Raw genomic sequence first — 22,668 nt, 5'->3', positions numbered from 1 at the left:
CAATACCTGATTTATATGGCCTAGCTTTGACATATGTGGTTTTCTGTTCTAGCTGAACAAAAAAAGACAACTTTCGTGTTTGATTTAAGCTCAGAAATAGCAAGAAGATAAATTCTAACGTTTTAGAATAGTCAGTCTGACTGCAATTGAACTGCATTTTATCACCACATACAAAGAACAGCAGTGCTATTAACTTGTCTCATTAGTGGATTACCCTGTTTCTCATTACTCCTCCATTTCTCTATTTACTTTTTTCAGTTCTATTGATTGTCCAAGACCCAACAGAATTATTAAGATTTTCAGACTTAGATGGTCTGATTTCATGTTTTGTTACATTACTTTTTTCACCATAAAATACTGTTATATGCTTTTTTTTATTGTTATCATTATAAATTTTTATTAAAGCAGCTTAGAACAAGTATTCAAACTCTGGTTATTCCCCTCCTTTCTGTAGATGTGATAGCAGGGAAAGATATGTAGGAGAAGGTCTGTCCCCACTTTTCTTAGACAGGAAATGGACAGACATTGTCTACAAAGTCCTTCTCTCTTTTTTAGCTAGTCATCACGCATTAACATGTTTGAAACCAAGTTGTCTTTGTGAAACTGTTTCACAGAGAAGACCATGTCCTAATAATTTCATAACTTTTAAATATGTCCTCACTTATGTATTTTTTTAATCTGTCTTATTCCTGTAACCAGATACTGCTGTGAAAAAAAACTATTTTATTGAAATCAAAGCTTCCTGATGGAACATTATGTGAAGTTTAGCTGAAGATAACTAATTAGGAAAAAAAATATTTTAATTAAAATTCTGTCTTGAAATATCTCTTTATTTTTTTGGAACAGTGTGTTTCAATTTTTCATCACTTTTTTTGGTATTATAAAAACTAACATTCTTAGTGAATTTTAACTGTAAGGAAACTGAAAGCTTTTTATTTTATTCCAATTGCCATAAAAGTATATTTCAAAATTGTGCAATTTATGCAATTTCATAATTGCAAATAAAATGTGTCCTTTTGCAGCATGTAATTTATTCACTGAATTCCAAACAGGAAATCTTTCAGGAAGATAGTACAAAACGCACTTTGCAGTGGAGTAAAAGTTAGGCATTCAGATCCCAGGCTAGCCAAATATAGTTAAAAATAATTCTGGAAAGTTATTTACCTCTGGGGCTGCACTTCTAACTGTTCAGCGTTTACCACCACATATGCCATTTCCTTTTATGGGCTTCAAAGACCTCTGTCTTTGAAGATGTGGAGGTTAGGCTGGTAAGTCATTCCACTTAGGTTGTCTACCTCCACCATCCATGTACATGAAAGCTACTGGGAAAAATTTCAAACCCACTTCCATTTGGGCCTGCATAATTTTGCAACTAACTTTTAAAGTTAATACTGTAATTTTAAGGCTGAAAAATGCATATATAAAATTACACGTATGACAATGAGGACCACATTCAGCAAATTTAGCAGGCTTTAGCACAAAGTTCCACATGCTGAGGAACTAAAGCTTGACAAATTAGCTCCAGATATGACCATATTAGTGGGAGCTGGAGACAGCCCTACAGGGCTGGCTTTTCTTTGACTAAAGAAATGCCCTCAAGAAGGCTCACTTGAGCTAATGAAGGCATTATATAAACAATTAACAGGCAGTTGTTGAAGGCTAGTAGAAAGCTCATATATCCCCAGTCAGTATTTGTGAAGGTTTCCTATCTCCTTTCAGAATAAATATCCTGTCCCAGTTGTGGCAGACCTGCTGAAGGGTGACTTTCTGGTCACTAAATGTCCAGGCACTAGTTTGTGTAGCATAGCGTATGTGGTGTCTTACCTCTGCATCTCTCTAGCTCCCACTGAAGGCCAGCCAAAGGCCAAAGATTCCAATCAATAACCTGATCGATAGCGGTAAAATCGTTTACTCAGGGCAATAATTAATAATTATTAATTAACCCACCTGGGAAGACGATTAAACTTAGCAACAACACTTCTTTCTTTCTTTAAAGAAAAGAAAAAAAGTTTGCTTCACCCTGTAGTTTGGAAATCGTACATGGTCATTGCCATTATGATTCACATTGAATTAAATGAAACAAAAATTAAGTAAGTCATTTCACCTAACTATGAGACCAGTGACCAAAGATGTTTTTTTACATGTGTTTATTAGTAGAATTTGTTATATGAATAGCTGATATTTATTATTAATAGATACGCTAATTAAAGCCATACTAGTAATTTCCATTAGCTTACCCTCAAACTTCTACAGAGCTGTCCGTCTGGTTTTAATCAAAACCAAATGGTAGTCCAAGTTCTCAGGCTGGAACAGCTAAGAGGAAGTCATTCAGAGGAGGCAGAAGAAAGCAGAAAAGATAAACAGATGATATTCGCTAAATTTGTATAGAGCAAAGGATGTAGATGCTGTGGGTTACTCTGGAGATGTGATTCAGGCACCCTGTCAAACTGGAACGAAGTAGTTACAAGTGTTTTATGTCAGCAAAATACTAATATGATCAAGATGGAGTCTGTCCTTTTGCTTTTGCAGAGCTGGATTTGTGTGACTCTGGAGGATTCTCAGAAGAGGTAAAGCAACATATACCGCTGCCTGCAATATGACTGTGTTTAAGCCGTAGCGTTCATTTTCTCAGATCGAGCCTGTTCTCTTGAGTGGGAATACAGTTTTAGCATACGCGTGTAAACAGTATCTATCTAACTGTGCATATTTGCTGGTCAGAATAGCACCAGACCCTTTGTCAACGCCATGTGTTAATTGAGTTTAGACCAGGTTGTTCTCTGCCTGTTTCTCACTACCTGGTGCCGAAGACCAGGCGTTTCAGAGACGTTCTCCTGTTGTTCTGGATAACTGTTATCTTTGCACGAACGTTAGAGATGCAGAAAATATTTTTTCGAAGGAAAAAAATGAAAAAAAAAAAAAGAAGCAAAACAGGAGGGAGGGGTTTGAAAACACTTTTACATTATGTAACTGTAGCAGAGATCTTCCCGTTTGACAGAAATAGCCCAGCAGTGTATTAAGCTGAATGTCTTGAAATGCTCGGTCTTGTCGTCTTTTTTCTTTCCCCCATCTCTGCGCGCTCGCTCCCTTTCCCTCTCCCTGGTGCAGGCAGGCAGGCAGGCTCGCTGTCTCTCTCTCCCTCTCCCTCTCTCTCAAAGGCAGGAAATACTTTTCAGGCAATCTGGGCCTGGTTGTTGAGGCCCCTTTCACAAAACATCAGTCTGAATTTAGTAGACAGAAGTCACTGGGAAAAGCTTGACAAGCTCGTGCTTAGTTAAGGCTCCCTCCAGCTGCAGAGGGTGTTTTTGTTAGAATCACACATTGAGCAAAACCGCTTAGAATAGAGCAATGATCTCAGTAGCGAAATCTGAACTTTTATGCTAGCAGGAGCTAACTGGGACTGGGCTCTTTTGTTTGTTTGTTTGGTCTTTCATTTTGTTTGTGGGATTTTTTTTTTTCTTTTATTGACCAAAGATTTTAGGGAAGTCATGTCTGAACTCCAGATTTTCTTCATCTAGGTAAGGCTGTCTTGGAACCTTTCTGTACTTTAAACTATCACCAATAAAAAGAAAGGAAAAGAAAAATCAGCAAAGAAACAAGGAGTATCCAGCACTGGAGCTTTCTGCGTTCAGGATCTCAGCACTAAAACTGGAGGTAATAAAATGATAATCATTAAGAATGTACATTTAGTTGTAGACTGTGCCTATTTATCAAAATGCGCCACATCTATAACAAAATCTTCTTGTGTATTTTTCTTCATGTTTTAAAAATGTGGTTGAAATGCTGAACGTTGTTTATTTGTATTCATATCTAAATAGAGCTGCATGGTCTTGCTTGCATATTTTTTAATGGACGTTAAATAGGAAAGCTAGACACGTGAATTATTTCTTTTTTCACCTCATTTGCCAACAGGGAGGGCATTTAGGGCTATGTTTTTTTCTCTCCTCCACCTTCCCGTCCCTTCCCTCCCCTCCAGCAGTTATGGTGAGGAGGAGTGTTTTAGGTAGATATATCAGTTATACCTCCGCTGGGCTCGGTCTCTAGCCTTTTCTCAGTCCTAGATGAAATTTGTGGTATATCTGACAATAGAGTCTTAAATGTGTGCACTCTACGTATGAAACTCCAAGGTTTATTTCTTGGCATTAGCTAAATTAGGTTATTTTTAGTAACCTATGATTAGATATGGAGTTTGGGGGGTGCTGTGGTAGCATTTAGAAGAGGGAAAGCAGGATTCAGTAAATGTCAGCTGACTAAAATTTTTAGTGAAGATGTATGAATTTACTAAGTCTTTTTCTTAACCTAGTAAACGTTTAACTATTAAAAATAACAAGAATCTGCTGTTAAGGAGTTTAGGGGGAAATGTGGGATAATGTCTCTAACTGATGTGTGAATGGAGCTGCTGTTATTTTATGTAAAGACAGGATTTAATTATTAAATTGTTATGGACATCAGAAGCATTTTTCATGGCAATCTATATCCTTTGTCTTCCTGAAAATCTAAAAGGGCGATTGTTGCTTAAGTAATATGAGAGATTATTTCTTTCTTTCTTATGTGCATCATTAAGGCTCAATATAGTTATTGGCCAGATTGGTAACTAAGCGGGAGTCATCTGTTTTGCATATTTCAAGAAGTTTTTAACTGTGCTTTTACTGAATATTTTTTTCAAAATTATTGGTGTCTAATGAAATTACTTTGTGGTGTGAAAGGAAGTGAAGGACCAGTATGAGGTCAAATATCTCCTCTGTAATAGATTGAGAATTGTACACTTCACTGCCATTCGGGTGGAAGAAAGTTGTTCTTGATGTTCAGAAGTGGCTCTGGGTTGTGGAGGTCATGGGTCTGAAGGGGACAGGGAGCAGCTGGTAGACAGCAAGTTGTCCCTGTGAATTTTAAAGTCACAATCACTCATTTGCTTGTGGAAAAGCCTTCTCCAGTTCAGTGCCCTGAACACGCAGAGCTGTGGTAAGTAGGTGGTGGGACTAAGAAGTTGAGAGGAATCTGAACGGCTAAGTCTCTGCGTTACTCCTGTGAAATTTGTGCTGGAACTTTGATGTCTCAAGGGATTTAGCGTTAGTGGCTTTTACTGCACTGTGTTCCCATACTTGCTCCAGCAAATGTGTATGTACTTAGTATTTGTGAGTACTCTAGTTAAACAGAACAGAAAATACCAAATAATAAAAATAATTATTCCATATCAAGGGGCACCTTCTTCTGCAGCACTGTCTTCTGGGTTTTAAAGGATATAACAACCTCATCTGACCTCACTTGCAGATGCAAATACTTGACACCTGAGACAGTTGAACTATACTGTAGACAACAGAATAGAACCTAGACAGTATTTTCTCACTTAACTCTGAAGTTTCTTATGGACTATAAGAAAATGTAACACAGATAGCTGCCTGCCTTTTTGATTTAGGACGTTTATTTAAAAGTTCTGAAAACAACTCACTGTTCACCTTGTGGTTCTACTTAGTCTAACTTTTCTGTTATGCTAACCTGTTTTTGGTTTTTAAGATATTGTTGGTCAAGAAAAAGAATTCACAGAGGGGTTACTGTCTAAAAAAACTTTAAAATTATTGTATAGATATATAGTAATAATGAACATGGGAAATGAACACCTATAGTTTTTAACCTTGCTCTGTTCCTTCAGAAATGTTAATGTTCTTAATTTGCAACAAGAAAATAGCTCAAGTAGTTATATCAGATGACTCCTTTGAACAATTATGCATATGAATTAATGTCTACAGTCTTGAGAAAAATTAATGCCAGTGGTTATATTCATGTAATAGAATTTATTTAAATAACTCTCCTTCACCATGAGTTTATGTGCCTGTGCTTATTTTCTTTTGAATCTTATACCTGTTGACCTCCATGTTAAATTCCATAATCAGAGCACTTGAACAAAATAAGTTTGTATATTTGGGCCTAATTCAAGATCTTGGTAACATGAAGGAAAATGTATTCCCTCCCAAAAGAAAATTAAAAGCAAAGACAAGACAACAGCTTGGGTAAGCAGGTTTTGAATAGGCAAGGTTTATAATAATTCTTTTAAATTGTTGATCTTAAAATAAATTTTTAAGTTATTATTTAGGTGGTGGAACAATAGAAGGATGCTCATTTTGGCTTTTTCATAAATCTCAATAGTTAATTCACTTTTATCTTTTTTAATTGTCAGAACCGGTAAGCTGAATTTTGTATTATATTTTTCTGTTGTTCTTAACATGAATTTTGTTGCTGAAATGTATCTTCTTTGATATAAAGCTCCCCTGAGGAGGGGAGTAGCAGAACTAGGAAGAGAACTTACAAACAGTTTTCTCTTTTCTCAGATATATTTTAGAGTATTTCTTTTTTGTTTTAATCATCTGTTTCCAATTTCTGTTGTTTGTTTGTCTGGAGAAAAAACTAAAAGATGTTTTTTATGTTGGTGTTCTGTTCCTTTTAGAAAAGAAAATGGAAAAAGACAAAAATGGAGTAACATAGGGGTAAGAGCAACTGAAATAACATTTCCAGAAAGGCTAGATGTTCATTTCCTTCCTAGTATGAAGAAGCTTCTAGAGTAATTTGGTCCAACCACTAACTCAAACTGGCCAACTAGAACCGGTTGCCAGGGCCTTATCCACTTGAGTTTTAAATCTCTCCAAAGATGGTGATCAGTGTGAAGACTCAGTAAGGACTTTAAGCTTGTCTGTATACACAGGTGTATTTTTTATATATGTGTGTTTATATATATAAAAATATGTATACAATATAGCATACGCAAATCCTATGTATAATAGGATTGTAAACGTTATTTTTATGGAAATAATTACCGATATTGAATTTGAATATGTTTTTGGACTGCAGACTGCAGCCCATATTTCACCATTGATATTTGCTGATGCTTTTAGAAACTACTTATTTTAAGAACAGTCTGTTGGTAGAGAATTTCAGATCCACTATTACCATAATTGCGTGTTTCTCTTGAATGAGGAAAATCACTTTTGTTTAAATTAGAAATGCCTGGAGTTTTATCTCTGGTGTGTTGTATATCAGCCACTGAACACAAATACAAAGGTTTGCCTAAGGCTGTATGTATCTACATTGAAATCAATTTAACTCATACAATGTACTCTTTACTTCTAGCCTTCTCTTTCCCCTAGGCTCATCTTTTTCTTACTCTGATGTTTCCTGTTAGCTGTTTTATTATACCTTGTGTCAAAATCCAGCAGGTTTAGATTAAATGCCCTTGAACTTTAGGAAAGTTTGTAAACAACTTCAGTTACCTCTGAATCTGTAGTGGTTCTCCCACTCTTGAGCTCACTCTTTATCAGCTCTAGGCGTTCCAGGGTAGGTACCATGCCTCATAGGTAAGAGTTTCGTACAGTCTGTTGCACTAGAACTCAACCATGTCAAATACGCTTTAATGCTAGAATAAATAAATTTTCCAATTTGAACATCACTGTGCTTGTGGAAAGGTTGCCTCACGAGCAAAAATTTTGCTTCTGATAAGGGGGAGTCAGTGGTGAGATTCAAAAAGAAAATTTCATTAGACTGAGAAGGTAGGAAAATCTAGAGTGGCACAGAGGATTGTTGCAAAGGGTTGTTCTGCCAAGGGAGCTAAGAGGCAAGACGAACCAGTGAGAAATATGCCCAGCCAAGCAGTTTGAATTACCTCATTACAGCTGTATAACTGTAACTTATTAAAGAGCATCCAGCAACTTCAATTTTATATCATTAGCACCTTTGCTAAGACTGTCACAAAACATGAAACTGTTTTCTTCTCCTTGTGAACTTTCTCCTGTAAGACTCAGACATGCAATGAGCAAGGAAGACTTGCTTTGGATTCACTTGTTCAATCTGGATTGTTTAAGCCTCCATTTCTGAGAAGCCCCGAGAGGCTCAATGCATCAGAAGTTGTACTATTAGATTCATTACAAACTTTTTTGTCCACAGCTAAATGGCAGATAACCCATTTCATTTTGCTTGAATTGTTTATCTTTGGATAATCCGTTTATCAGAGACAGGTGGCAGCTCTCGATAATGATGTACTAAAATAAGAAGTTTTTGCTGCGAGGATGATCTCAAAGAGTTGCACGCTCCACAGCAGAAGCTGCACTTGGAGGATTCCATCTGCAGAGACAAATCCACATTTTTGTACTGTCAAATACCTATGTGCAGGAGATGTCAGTGCCTTCCTGGCAACTTCCAAACTTTGAGTCACTGTCAGCTTAATTGGATAAATAGCTAAAGATTTTTCAAAATCTTTTGGGTGTCGTGTGAGAATTCTTAGCTGGTAAAGGACATAGACATGAATTTGAGGGAAGATATGTGCATGAGCTCAAGAATCATCTGTTTTTCACCTGTACTCATGTACTCAGAAACTGTAATTTCCAGGGTTGGGTATGTTTTTCCAGGCCAGCCACAGATGCTGAATAGGAGAATATCATCATAAAATCGTGAGACCAGCTGATGAACTTGGAATTGAGGTATCTCTGGAAAATACTGTGAATGATGTCTATTGACTGTAACAGTCATATTCACATAATGACTATTATAGAAGCAGAGAGGAAGGGGATAAAGAGGTGAAAACACACGGCACACAAGTCCTTTGAAAGCTAAGCGTCCAGAATTCTGAAATAAGACTATTATAATGAAAAACAGTTAATTGCGAGGTTTTGTTCTGATGCAGCCTTACCCCCAGTTTCACCAACCTGGGAAATAAATTAAATTTTTACATTCCCTTTCTTGAAGGAAGTGGCTTTATTTGGATCCTCTAGTGCATTTACAAAACAACACGTTACCTGTTATTTCTCTCTCTAGCTTCAAAGAAATACCTGGTACTGCAGCCGTTTTGATTAATTTTTGCTTTTCGCGTCTTCAGTTGCATTCCAGAAATACTTGCTCAGTTTGCTTTCAGCCCTTTTTTTACAGGTGCATCAAAATGGGATTCCAAGTGACACTGTTAATGGTTCATTCCCACTAAAAAACAGAGCCACCTCAGCAGTCAATCTCTCTAGGCTGTTGATGATAAAGTATTTGTCTTTATCGGTGGGACAAAATAATTTTCAACTCTTTATGTACAAAATATATGCATAATAATGTCAAAAATACTTTCTAGTCCTGTCTGCACCAGGAGTGAAATCATGTCCCCTACTATTCAGTAGGCAGACTGGTTGCCAAAAGTCATGGCCCATAGTGCCTCAGATTTCATAGCTCATGGCTATAACGAGCAGCAGCAACTTTTCTTTAAATGGAAACACTGTATTAAGACCTTAAGTCTAAAAGGCATCAGGAATACAATCTGCTTAATTTATATTGTTTTCAAAAGGACCTCCTGTAGCTAGAAATTTTTTTTTTTTTTGCTAAAGTTGGCTAGAAAATGGAATTTCTTCCATCGGGGTGGGGGGGAGGGGAGGAAAAAGTTTGGGAAAAAATTATCCTAATTCAGGAGAAAAAATGATAGCCACAGTTTTCTGGGTTGCTATGTCCTATGAGATGGCTTTTTCTCAGTTCACGTCTTCTTGTCAAGATGCTTCCAGTCAAGGGAGGGGGCAAAGGAGGTGTAAGGAATCTGCCAACTATGTTATTTTTGCTATTCTCTGGGGATGGAGAGCAGAAATTATTTTGGGGGAGGACTGTAAGGGTGATGAAATTTCCACATAGAAAACCTCCATTTTGGAAAAGAAAAAAAAAAATTAAAATTCATTAGGGAAAGAAAAACCTATGCAAAGAGTCCAAACCTTACACCTTAGATTACTTTTGTTCATTCCAAAGAAATAAACAATTTATTATGTTTAAACCAAGATGGTATAATAACTTTCAGACTACTAAATTTTGAAGACCAGCAGACTCACCGATCGGAATTGCTAGATATCATGGCTCTGATTTTATTTAAAAATATCTATGCTAGAAATGTTTTTTTGGCTCAAAACCTCTTCTCTTTCTAGTAGAAAGTTGTAAATGCAATGTCTGTTGTCACTCTGGAATGATGCTGTGGGAAAGGAGATGGACTACCATAACAGCTAATAAGAATTTAATGCTGATCATTAATATATTAAAATACCATTAACAAAATCACAGTAAAGTGGTATAATTATAATACAAATACTTGAAAAAAATTATTTCTCTGATTTATTGACTACTCATCAATGCCAAATAGTACAAATATATAAAGTTGGGTATTTTAAATTGCCTTTTAAATTTATTTTGATTTGATAATTAAATTGGGTGTAAATAATATAGATCTTAAATAAGCCTGGATAACTGTGGATCAGTTTGGATCCTGTCATTTCCCCTTTCTCATCCTTGAGGAAGAGGCTCAGCTGATCTAAGGCTCAGCAGTGGAAATGAACCAAATACAAATGCAACCAAGCTAAAACCCACTGTAATCACATCTTGGCTACAAGAAAAAGCCCTTCTTTGTATGAGGATGAGCACTGGTAATGCAGCTACTTTTTGAGGAGGATTAGAAAGTAAAGCAACTCAATGCTGTTGTATATTTTCTAACAATAAATTAAGGCATATTGACAAAGGTTGGGCTCATACCTTAGGAACCAACAACACAAAACAAGCAAGACTTTGGATGTGTCTGAATAAACAACTTACCAACATAGCTTTGTAGTTTGGGGCATCTGATGTGTAAAGCTCTTATAGTACTGCTGGACTGTATCACAATGTTTGTAACATGTTAAATGTCTTTTAAAAAGGGGGATTTAACAACCTTAACTGTATTACATGTTTACACTAACAGTAAATTATAATGAGCATATCTGACATATGTCAGAATCTATAAAGGAGAAAAGAAAATAGATCGGTAAAGGGATAATGAAACTGATCTCCACAGGAAAGAGGAAATCCTTCTCAAGTCACAAGAATGACTTCAGGTACATGGCTTGATTAACTTATTGTGTCATTTTTCTTTTATCAGAAATCACAAAAGTTTTGCAGTGTATAGTTTATATTTACTATACATTATAACTTCTATTTCTTTACATGCATAAGCAAAAAAAAAAAAAAAAATTTATTTCTGTTTTAATATTTCTGCTTCTATTTCTACTTTGGTCCTCTGCAGGTTCCTGTAATATGAGGCACAAAAAAAAACCCCAAAAAAGTTCTCCTTTTTCATGATATTGTTGATTTTTATATGGCTCTAAATCCTCTCTTTTCCAGGCAGGAAATCTTAGCCTATTCCATGGCTCCTCAGACAGAAGCTACACCATAAGTTTCATTCTCTTTATTGCTTTTTGCTATACCTTTTCCTGCTCCGTTTCTCTTCCTGAGATGAAATGACCATAACGGTGTACAGTTTTCAGTTCATGGCATAATGAGAATGTAGAAAACATTAGTATGCCACTGTATGCTTAGTCTCTCTTTTGCCTACTCTGCTACATGCTTTTTAATGTTCACGGAGCTTGAAATTCAGTTCCAGATTACCAGCCACAGTGATTCTTAGTTTTGGGTTTTTTTCCTGTTTGGTAACACATATCATAGGGACTTTTATTACGCATTTATAGTTAGAATTATTTTTTTATAAATGCATGCCATTATATTTATTGACAGGGAATTTCATATGCAATTTTATCTCCTAGCTGTCCACTGCAACTGGGTCCCTCTGTATCATTAACCAACTTTGTCATTTCACTGCTTTTCTCCCTCTGAATAATCTGAAAAGGTTCTAATTAGCTGCCTTTGCAAACCTATTCATAATGTCCCTCTCTATTTAAAAAAAAATCCTATATTCTCACTTTTGGTCTTCTGTTTTCTTTTTTTTTTTATTTTCATTCTTCATTTTCAGCCAGTTTACTGCATATGGAGAGCAAACTGGCCATCAATTCGTGGTACACTGAAACAGTCTTTTTTTTTTAAATCTTATATTATAGGGTATGTCCTGGTAGGAATGTTTGTATGTTGCATTTAGTCCATACCTCTGTAATAAACACTGATACCAAAGCCACGCTCTCCAGTGCAGTACATCTTTCTGGTATGTATTGAAGGCACAATGCAATATCATTCCACTATTAGCATTTGAGAGTGTTTCATTCAGTTCTCATCCACATAAGACTGTATTATCAATACATTCAGAAATTCCCTGTCTGTGTCACTTTCTGTGCACCAGAGTATTAAGTCACTGAAAATTTTCCATTCAGACAGTTATAGCTGACTGAAATTGTTACCAAAATTTTTTAATAATTCTCTCACAGGTGACAGAAACTTCTATTAGGAGACAAGCTATGATCCTAAATATTATGTATCCAACGTTGCTGGTAGTATTAGTTTCTCAGAATAAAAATCATCAACAAACAATGTGTAAAGAGAGGGGTTAGGATTTTTACTTTTTGTCACTCACTTTTAACACTTTTTGTCTTGAAAGGCCTGCAGAATTAAGCAGAAGAGAAAACTTTTAGGTGAGCAGTGTCTAGTAAGCTGTACTGTCTCTATAGTTAGATGGGTTGCATTGATATGAGTCCTTTAAAAATCATTTTTAAAACAGAACCATATGTACAATGTACCTGAGCCAGTCAGTTTTAATATACCTGTTTGTCTTACTGTAGGCAGGACTTCCTTAGCTTTTCTTTACTGTCATAGAAGCCCCAACTCTTGTTGGAGCCAACAGCTAGGGATTTCAGTCAGGTATTTATTACTTACCACCTTACACTGTTACACAAAAACTGTAGTTCTATTGCTGCCCACTAACTGATGGCTGAAAACAGTAAGAGAGGTCCTCAAAGAAAAGGACAACTGCCATGTGAAAAGACACTCTTGGGCTACGCTTGTATTCACCTCTACAAAAATCAGCAACAGCTATATTACTGGCCTGTGTACATATTTATAACATATAAGTGCATCATACATGCATACACATGCAAACCTTACCACTAAAATTTATATGAAAGATTTCAACTGTTTTATGATTTTATTCTGAAGACATATTTGTCTTAAAAGTACTATGTCTTTTCAGATTTTTAGAATAAAGTTGTAAATATTTTGAAAATAATTTTCAGTTCAAGCAGATTTTAATATTTTATCCTACAGGATTATCTTTTATATATAAAAGAAATTAGGGACAATACACCTAGTATTCACTAGATTGATACACTACAACAAATAATCATTATATTTCTATTCTAGGACATCAGAGTTTAGCATAGTCTATACATATGCACTACAAAGGCTGTTTATATAGAAACTGCAGGCAAGGTGAGCCTGCATGTCAGGAAAATCCAAAGGGTGGTATACGTCCAGGAAATAAGAGAAGGAAGGATTGTAAATTCTAAAACAGGAGATATCTTAAAATAACTAGCTGAGCGAAGACCTAGAAGCTTATGCTTTATCTCAAATTATTTGTAAACAGCATTCTGTCTCAGAGCTTGGCATGGTGTTACTGAAGGAGCTGAATGTAAGCCAGACCAGGAAGATGTGAGATGAGTTTATAGGAAACAGACCCTGTTCGCTCAGACTTCCTTAAACAAAGTTTGCTGACTGGGGTCACAGACCATCGAAGATAAAATAACGATAACAAAATAAATATTTCTGCTTGATCTCCGTTGCTTACTTATGCCTGCTATGTAAAAAATGTAACGAAACAGTCTTTCATCTCTGTATAAGTTTGTAAGCTAACGCTTTGCCTAATTTTTTTGCAGAAAAGGTTTGCATCCCATGTAAAGCATTAACAAAAACTGAATTCCACTGGCAGGATGGTAGGGTCTGTACTGCCTGGGCCACCACCTCTGAAACTCTTCTGTCACCTCTCCTGTGTTCTTTGCAACTTTATCCCTTCCAAAGCTTTTCTAGTTATTGCAATATGGACAAGGTCACTTGTGGTACAATGAATTGTCAGCATGGTGGATCTGGTGGGGGTAGTGGGGATGTGTGGTGGGTTGACCCTGGCTGCACACCAGGTGCCCATCAAAGTCGCTCTGTCATTGCCTTCCTCAGCTGGAAAGGGGAGAGAAAATATAACCAAAAGTCTGTGGGTTGACATAGGGACAGGGAGATCGCTCACCAATTACCATCACAGGCAAAAGAGATTCGACTTGGGGAAATTAATTTAATTTATTAACAATCAAATGAGAATAGGGTAATGAGAAAATAAAACCAAATTTCCCTTCTTCCTGGGCTCAACTTCACTCCTGATTTTCTCTACATCCTTGCCCCCAAGCGGTGCAGGGCAACCGGCAATGGGTGTTGTGGACTCCTCACACTCTTCCCCTGCTCCAGTGTGGGGTCCCTCCCACAGGAGACAGTCCTCCATGAACTTCTCCAACATGAGTCTTTCCCACAGCAGCCTGGGTCCCTTCCATGGGGTACAGTCCTTCAGGAACAGACTGTTTCAGCCTGGGTCCCCTGTGATGGGGCCAGCAAACCTGCTCCAACATGGGCTCCTCTCTTTACTGGTTCACAGGTCCTGCCAGGAGCCTGCACCACTACAGACCTCCATGGGCTGCAGGGGTAAAGGCTGCCTCACCATGGTCTTCACCACGGGCTGCAGGGGAATCTCTGTTCTGGTGCCTGGACCATCTCATCCCCCTCCTTCACTGACCTTGGTGTCTGTAGAGCTGTTCCTTTCACATATTCTCACTCCTTTCTTTGTCTGTAATTGTTGTTGCTGGGTTTTTTTCCTCTTCTTAACTATGTTATCACAGAGGCATTACTGCTGTTGCTGATGGGCTCGGCCTTGGCCAGTGGTGGGTCCATCTTGGAGCCAGCTGGCATTGGCTCTATTGGACATCGGGAAAGCTGCTAGCAGCTTCTCACAGAAGTCACCCCTGAATGCCTTCCCGTCCCACCCCACTACAAAAACATGGCCACACAAACCCAATGCAGGCTGTCACACCCGTGTCAGGAGCTGTCCTTGCTTTGGATGGCTGGAAATGCCACTGAGGTGCCCTCCTGCATGGCTGTCTTAATGGTACTTGTTTTTGCCATAGCCCTCCCATCCTAATGGCATGGGGTGCACTGCCCCATCTCATGTGGTGGCTGCTGCTGCTCTCCGTTTCTCTACTTACCCCTTTCTTCCACCCTGGGAAAACTAGGGTGGGCTCTAATCCCATGTCCTGGAAGATTGAGGAGGAGGTGGAGGACCAGAGACCCCTGGTTGTGTTCCCCTACCTCCTCACTCTTGTAACTAGGAGGTTTCCATGTCTCGTCCTGTGCCCCAGAAGGGGACCTGGGTCTCTGACAGGTCTGAGTAGCACGGATACAGACATTCAGGCAAGTCTCCTTCCTCCTCTTTCCATTCTCCCATCTAGCTCCAACTCCTATGCCTTTCTGCTGCGGCTTGTGCAGCTTTCACAGGGTGTCAGTCATAGGTATTGGGTCTGTTTTGTTTAAAGATACTTCTTGTAGGCCACCACATTTCCTTGAGGAGGGAAGAGAGAGAAGATAAAATGCATCTTGAAAAATGTGCAGCACAGCCAAACCTGAATGGAATTTTATGAGATAAAACAAGGACAGTTCTCTGTCTGTATTTCTAAAGCCTGCTGGAAACAGTTTAGTTTGAGCTTCTCAGAAAAAAGTCACAGCAATCCTCCTTGAAGGAAAATGCTAGATAGTCTAATTATAGGAGAGCCTACCAGTTCATCTGATACATCACTTCACTCTGTGCTTTATCTGCTGCAAAGTAACTATCAGTTCCGTGAGACTTGATACAAAACTTCCCAAAATAAACAAACATGAAAGCTTGCCCTCTTTTTCATTTCTGTGATTACAGTGAAAGGAGACAGGCAGTAAATTATTACAAAATCCATCTAAAATGACATCTTGTTTTGTAAACACTACGAAGCATCATAGAGGGTACTTGAAAAGGATTCTGTTGCAGCATGATCGCCCGTTGCTCACTTCCATTTCTTTTGGTCAAGAATTGCCTACTGAGTCAATATTGCCAATATTCCTTAAGTCACCCAGGACCAAGACTTTTTTGTCCAGGAGAAGTTGTTATCATTTATCTTTTGTTTCAAACCTTATTCTTCTGAAAGTTAATAGCGATACCAAGCTTAGCGCCATTGAAAAGTAAAAGCAAAATATGAGTCTGAATTATGGGAGCAGCTGAGTGGACTGTATCATACTGACAGAAGCTTTGACTAGAAGAAAAGGTTTTTTCACTCTACAAAACATTTCAACAGACTGCTAAGAGTTCATCTGCCTGTCTTAAAAATCTGGAAAAACCAGATGTAAAGGTTTCTAGTTGTGGGATGTTAATGATGGAAAGGGAGAAAGGGGGATGCTTCTTTCCGTGGTGAACAGTACGTAATGAAACTCATTCGGATGTCTGGAGTGGTGAATCCTCCAAAACGCAGCTCGTGCGCCTGCATGTGAGTGCAAGCGAAATAGGTTATTCCAGTTACAGAGGTAGAAGAGAGAAAAAAGGTCCTTGCTGGCCCATAACTGTCAAGCAATTATAGCAGGAAAAGAATTTCTAAGCTGAATTGTGGCACATAATGCAGACTTTGAGGAATGGAAGGGGAGCAGAAGAAAAGTAAGCTTCCACCAAACTGTGGGCTCCTCCATGTACCATGGGAATGAGGGGATTTCAGGGATTGGGAGCTGAAGCTTCCTGGAGAGGGGGCCTAGGTAAGGTAAATTTTTCATACTCAGCACTAACATAAGCTCATATTTTAAAGAACAATGAACGTGCCCTTGTCATATATGTGTTTGTCTTGCATTTCAAGCAAAGTATTTGATATTCTCCTGTTTAATCATTTTTTCTGCAGTCTATGAGGCAGCCAAAACTAGTGATAGTGCAAGTAAAACAAGGGGGTTCCTAAAGTAAAATTTATTTGTTTTTCATCCCCCATGAAATATAATTCTCCACATCCAAAAAATGAAAAACAGTAAGGGATCTGTTCTCGCCTTTCTGCACACGTGTAACTCCATTTAGCAGCAGCAAGACTAACACACACCCATTAACTCTTTGAATGCCTGCCTTCTGTACGTAAAGAGCAGTCTAAATCTTACATAGATGGATGCACATATGTCATTAGGGAGTTGTATTTTTTAGCTTTTTACATTTAATATTACTGGTGTCTTTTCTTGACTTTTGTCAGAAATTTCCCTATATGGCTGTAGTAACCGTGTTTAATTTTTTGTAAAGTATATGGAGCTACTGTTCTAGTCGGGGAAGAGAGAGGGAAGGTACAAATGAGTTGCACCCAGGTGCAACTCCAAGCAATGTTAACAGAGGGCAGCAGAAGTCATAGAGCCCCTTTTCAGAGGTCAAAACAAAACACAACAGTGTTGTAAAACTAATTTAAATTGTTTTAAAACTAATTGTTTCAGGAGAGCTTTAGGGTCCATCAGGAAAAGGTACAGCAGAAGTTAAAAGTATTATCATTATTGATTAACACCCTGTGGTGATTTTGGACCACAGACACTTAGAAATAGTAGAAGAATAAAAATATGAAATTAAGTCAGAATAAGAATGTAAATGCACTGCAAATTTACACAGTAAATTAACTTTACATTTTAATATTTAGGCTTGCTCTCATATTCAACCAGGAAAGAAAACAGACTTTTAAAGTTGTATTAACTTCTTACTACCAAATTTTGCCTCTGAAAGCAGATACATTTTTTCGGCCTGGTTCTGTGTGTTATTTTCCGTTTTCCTCAGCCTCCTACACGCTAATGACTTGTGCATGGAATTCTCTTACCCTATGAATGTATTTTCTTTTTAAGCACAGTCTCCAGAGGTGGAAAATGTGAATGTGAAATGAAGCCTGCCATCCTCAAAGAAGGTTAAAGACCTAGGAGCGTGTACAACTCTATCCTGAAAGTCAGTTTGTCAAGACATAATTTACTGAGGTCCAGTTGCACAGGCATAATTCTGCATTTCTTTCAAGATGAATACTTTTATACCTTCAGGCATGTGATTTGTCAAGGCAGCTTTGCGGCCTGGTGGGCAATCAGAATTTGCCTTAGTGGACTGAAATGACCCAGAACAAACTCAGTACTTAATCTTCTTTATTGCTGAAATCAATAAGCAGATCCATGCTAAGTGCTGACAGTTCTTATGTAGGGAGTGAAAAGTAGAAGCGTCTGCTCCTTGAACCTCTAATGTTTTACGGGCCAGAAGTTCTGGTTTGTTACTTGACAAAGAACTTGTTCATTATGTTTTATAATGCATAAATTAATGCGAGGTGTTTTCTTCGTGCTAATTCATACGTGCAATGTCACAAGATTTCATGTATCTCAAATGCCACCGCCGAGAAGGCCTGACGCAGCGGCCAGCGCAAAACCCCCACCTAGGTGATGGAGCGGGGACAGCAGGCTCTGGCACGAGGCCGACAGTCCAGGCGAGCAGCGCAGTTAGGGCTGACCACGCTGGCGCACAAGCCACCCTTCTGGAGAGCCCCATCCAAAACAAGGGCTTCCTCCTTTCCTTACATTAGTAGATCCCGAATATATTCACCAAGGCTTCTTTCAGGTTTTATGACGTATTTGAGGCAAGGAATATGCCAAAAGCTTAAATTAGTTTTCCTAGGGTTGTATTTTTTATTTCTACACAACTGCTGATTTCCCCTGCAGTTTCATCTAACACTTGTAATTACAACGTGTCCTATAGAGAGTGAAACAATAACAACAAAAATGAAAGCAACTGAATGAGCCAAAGCTACTCATAAGATAAGTGGCTTATAGCTTTGGTAAATTTGGAATAACCCTCAAGTTCTGCTCTGCCTCTTTGGGAAACAGCCAGAATTCTCCACTCCTCGGGTACCTCTGGCTGAGGAAGAAATACAAAATAACTTTGTGTGCAACGCAATCATAAGACATAATGCCATTTAGATCCATGAAAATTAATATCTTATGACAGACATAGTGAAGAGATACTTATTGTCACATTTTGGCTCCTGAGCTACTTGCCTGCCCATGTGCTTGTTTATACCATTTTTGTTTACTTGATATCAGCGAGTAATCAGAAAAAAAAGTTATACTGAATTATGAGTGCTGTCAAGTTTTGTATGAAAAGTATTAAAACTTTAAACAAAACAGTCTTCTAAATTCCTGTCCTGGTCCCGCAGTCTTATCTCGCTTTTACACTTTTGTTTAAACTGTTCCTTCCCTTTTTTTTTATTTGGAGTTGATTCAATAACCCGATCTTTTTTTATTTCTTGCAGATGTTAAAATGACGAAACCCTCTCTCCCTCTGGAGCAGCGCACAGCAGCCATGACATCTCCTCTGGTCCTCCGTGGAAGGTACGTTGCAGCCTGCTGCTGAACTGTTATGACATGTCTCTAGCAATCAGAAAGAAAAGCTGGGAAGAGCATGTGACCCAGTGGATGGGATTGGCTTTGGAGTCTGCGGAGTATAACACAGCATGTCGTCATGGACTTGTAGCTGATAACTTGCAGACAAGTATGGAAAAAGATGAGGTTTTGAGCGTGGACCGGAAAGAAAAATGTTCTTCGTTTCCAGAGTGTTGCTATAGTGGAGAGCTGATTGGCTTCCCTGCAAAGCAGCTGGGAAGTGTTTCAAAAGAGGTGGATGAAAACGATAACCATGAGGATGAGGAGCATTTTCTGGAGGCCAGCACAGAAACTCTAGTCCATGTGTCTGATGACGATGATGACTATTCGGCACTCAACCTGGATAGTGTTAATTACCCCATCACTGCTGTAGAAAGGGAACCAAAACATGAAGAGAAGGATTTAAATGGAGCAGGCTCCTTATCGCAGATGGTATCAATGACTGAGAGTAACAAGGCAACGGAAGCACCTGGAATAATTGGAGATATTAGTAAGGAACCTGGCTGTGACACAGCTCCTAAGGAGATGGAAGAAGATGAAAGTTGTGGCAGTATTGGCCAAAGCCTGGCGCTTTGTAGTTATGGGGGCTTAAATGAAGTAGTGGATGTAGAGAAAGAAAATCTTTCTAACTCTCCAAATGTGAAAGAAATTATAATGCCTGGGAAGCAGCTGCTTCACACTGCTGTAATTGCACAACAGCGGCGGAAGCCTGATGCTTTTAGAGATGGGCTTGGAAAGTCTGAGTGTGATGTGGTACAGAGTGGGATTTCTTCTGAATCATGCACCAGCAGCGATAGACAACTATGTTCAGCAGTGGAATCCAGCGACTGCCTTATGCAATCTTCTTGCTCTCTCATCCCGGCAGTGGAAAATGGTCTGGATGAAAGTGGTTTCACAGAACCTCAAGTGGCCCCTGAAAACAAATGCCTTTCAAATGTCTGTTCAGCTGAAGACATCCAGTGTTTACATGTAAGGGATCATTTGACCACACAAGAGTATTCAGACAGTCAAGTGAAACTGCGCAGAAGAAAGGTAGGATGCTCATAAACTGTAGAGGTTGGGTTTTTTTATGTTTCCCCCAATTTCTTATGAAAGTGATTCCATAACTGATTGGAGATAAAATGTATTCTTCAGCTTTGTTTCAATAACTTGTCAGATTTTTCTTCAAATGATTTCAAGAGTAATGTGTTTATAAAACAACTAAGTTTCATGAGCTTTTTTTAAGGTCTGAAAATGGCTGAGCTGTGAATTTGGAAGGTGCCTTATATTCACTTTATTTTTTTATATATATATAACTTTATATATGTTGTTCGAGGCTAAATGAATAAGTATCTTCTATGGGTTTAGTTTTATTTTTGGTATCCTGCTGCCATCAGGTATCATTAGCCCTCTTAGGAAATAGATTGTGTCTAGAGGTTTGGAAGCCTCATTGAAAAAAGAGAAGGGGAAAAAGTGCAACAAAACTTTCAAAGGGAAAAAGGAGTGGAAATGCTTTGCAATAGTTCTTTGGTTTTCAGCTCAGTCCCATGAGCATATGTTCTTGCTGAGTTTGAAACAATATTGCGTAATTTTAAAGCAACTGGAGAGTTTCACTGTATACACAGAGTAAGGAAGAGTATCATTACAAAACTTTAATGGACAGATTCGTTGGCAATAAAACTCCCATTGGCTTTCATGGGAGGAGATGTGCCTGCTGTGGCACTACAGAATTCATCTTAAAGTCTGGCTTTCCCAGCTATGCTGCTTATTCTTGCTAATAACCAATTTTTAATTGCTTACTTGCTCTGTCTTTTTTTATTTGACATCATCCAGCTTCTTTTGTCCGTTTTTTTAAATCTGGTTTCTATTAATTATGTGGGGTTTTCTTCTGTCAGCTGTGGTGCCTCAGTAGCTGTTTCACTAAAGCACAAATTCATGCATCTAAAGTACTGTATGCCAACACAGCATCCTGAGCTCCTGGCTGTTGCTTCCTTGTGTAAACCCTTTGTTAATATTAACACTCAGTTGATATGGTTGGAAGCCGTATGTAACTTGTGCAAAAGGTTTCAGATGCCCTCAAAGCCAGTCTTCCTTTGGAAGTTCATGCAATCACAGTTAACGTGGTAACTGTTAACTGATCTGGCAGTAAGTATGGCTCTGAGCCACATTTAAGAAACAGAAACCTGTCTAGCAGTACCAGAAATGCTAAACTTACCTACCTGTAGAAAACAGTCTAAAATAAAAAAATTAAATTAACATATTTGAGAACAAATTGAATATTATAACCATATGCTCAGCTGCTCCACTTCAGCATCTCATTCTTTTTTACTAAGCATAGTGGTTAATACTAATGCGCACATTTCATATTGTTAGCAAGATTAACTTTTATAATGTAATTTCAAAGTCCTATAATTATTATTTGAAAATACAGAAAAAACCTTCTTTCCATTATGTACACATACAGTCACCATGTTGTGACTCTGGCTACATTAGCTTTCAATGTACCAGGCTATATTTTTTAATAGCTTCAACGTTGCTAGTTTCCATGTATCTCCTTGTACCTTGTTTTGATGTCACGTACTCATCTTCTAAATGTACACTCATGAGAATTACGTGTTTGTGCCATTAAATATTTGAAAAGACAGAGTATAAAAATTCCAGTGAGATTAATGGTGAGAAAAACTAAGAAAGGACATGAGCATAGGAAGGAGCAAAACAGTTCCTTCAAGGAAGGTTGAGAGTTATGTGGTTGCAGCAACTGCAGAGCTGTGTGCACTGCAGATCTGAAGGAGTGACCTCATATCGCTTTGGTTAAAGAAGTCTTTACCAACAATTGTAAACTGTTTGGCAAAAGGGAAAAGATATGATCTGCTGTTGCTTCTGGTATTATTTATCCCCAAGTTCACAGGATGCTTCTACAGACAATGTTCCTACGTGCAGGATTTTATCACTTATTTCCAACCAAACGCTCTTTTACAAATGCATGTCTGTATTGGTAATAATCTCGAATAAAAAATGTGCCTATGTTTACCAACTTTCCCTGAAAACCACCTTTTAATTTTAACAAAACATTAGGAAAACAACAGACTTGAAACTGAATCCATCCATAAAAGTCAAGTATTTGCTTTGCAGTGACAGGAAGACTTAAGGGATTGGGAATGGTATATAAAACCTTTTCTCTCAAGGTCAGCAGTTCAAACAGTGCAGTTAAGGCCTAAAACATACCACTGTCTGATTAATGCTCAGTGTCAATTATAGTTACACATAAATATGTGCTCATAGAGGTCAGAATATGGGAAAAGGCACACGGAGATGAATTGCTAAAGGTATTTGGGCACCAAAACCTTGAGGTGGCACCTTGGGGGATCATAGAAAGGTGCTGAACTTGAGGTACTTCCATGATAGCTAACATCTTAGGACCTTTGAGGAGACATCATTCTGCTCTTGCTAGTACGAAATTCTTCTGAAAACCTG

The 22,668-nt window shown here is 38.2% G+C and overlaps 1 protein-coding gene across 1 annotated transcript in view; it reads left to right on the top strand.

Annotated features, from left to right (window-relative positions):
- Positions 1 to 19,197: 19,197 nt before the first annotated feature.
- The window catches only part of LOC104624309 (rho GTPase-activating protein 7-like), a gene marked incomplete at its 3' end in the record, with an annotated part of 67,945 nt that continues 64,474 nt past the window's right edge, over positions 19,198 to 22,668 (top strand). Inside the window, exon 1 of the mRNA XM_010291647.1 lies at positions 19,198 to 20,247. Within this exon, the coding sequence (XP_010289949.1) occupies positions 19,198 to 20,247 (1,050 nt within the window). The remainder of the gene's footprint in view (positions 20,248 to 22,668) is intronic.

The sequence above is a fragment of the Phaethon lepturus genome, unplaced genomic scaffold, assembly GCF_000687285.1.
Source record: "Phaethon lepturus isolate BGI_N335 unplaced genomic scaffold, ASM68728v1 scaffold3427, whole genome shotgun sequence".
NCBI classification, from domain to species: domain Eukaryota; kingdom Metazoa; phylum Chordata; class Aves; order Phaethontiformes; family Phaethontidae; genus Phaethon; species Phaethon lepturus.
The sequence above is the reverse complement of the archived record's forward strand: the minus strand, read 5'-3'. Positions and strand labels throughout refer to the sequence as shown.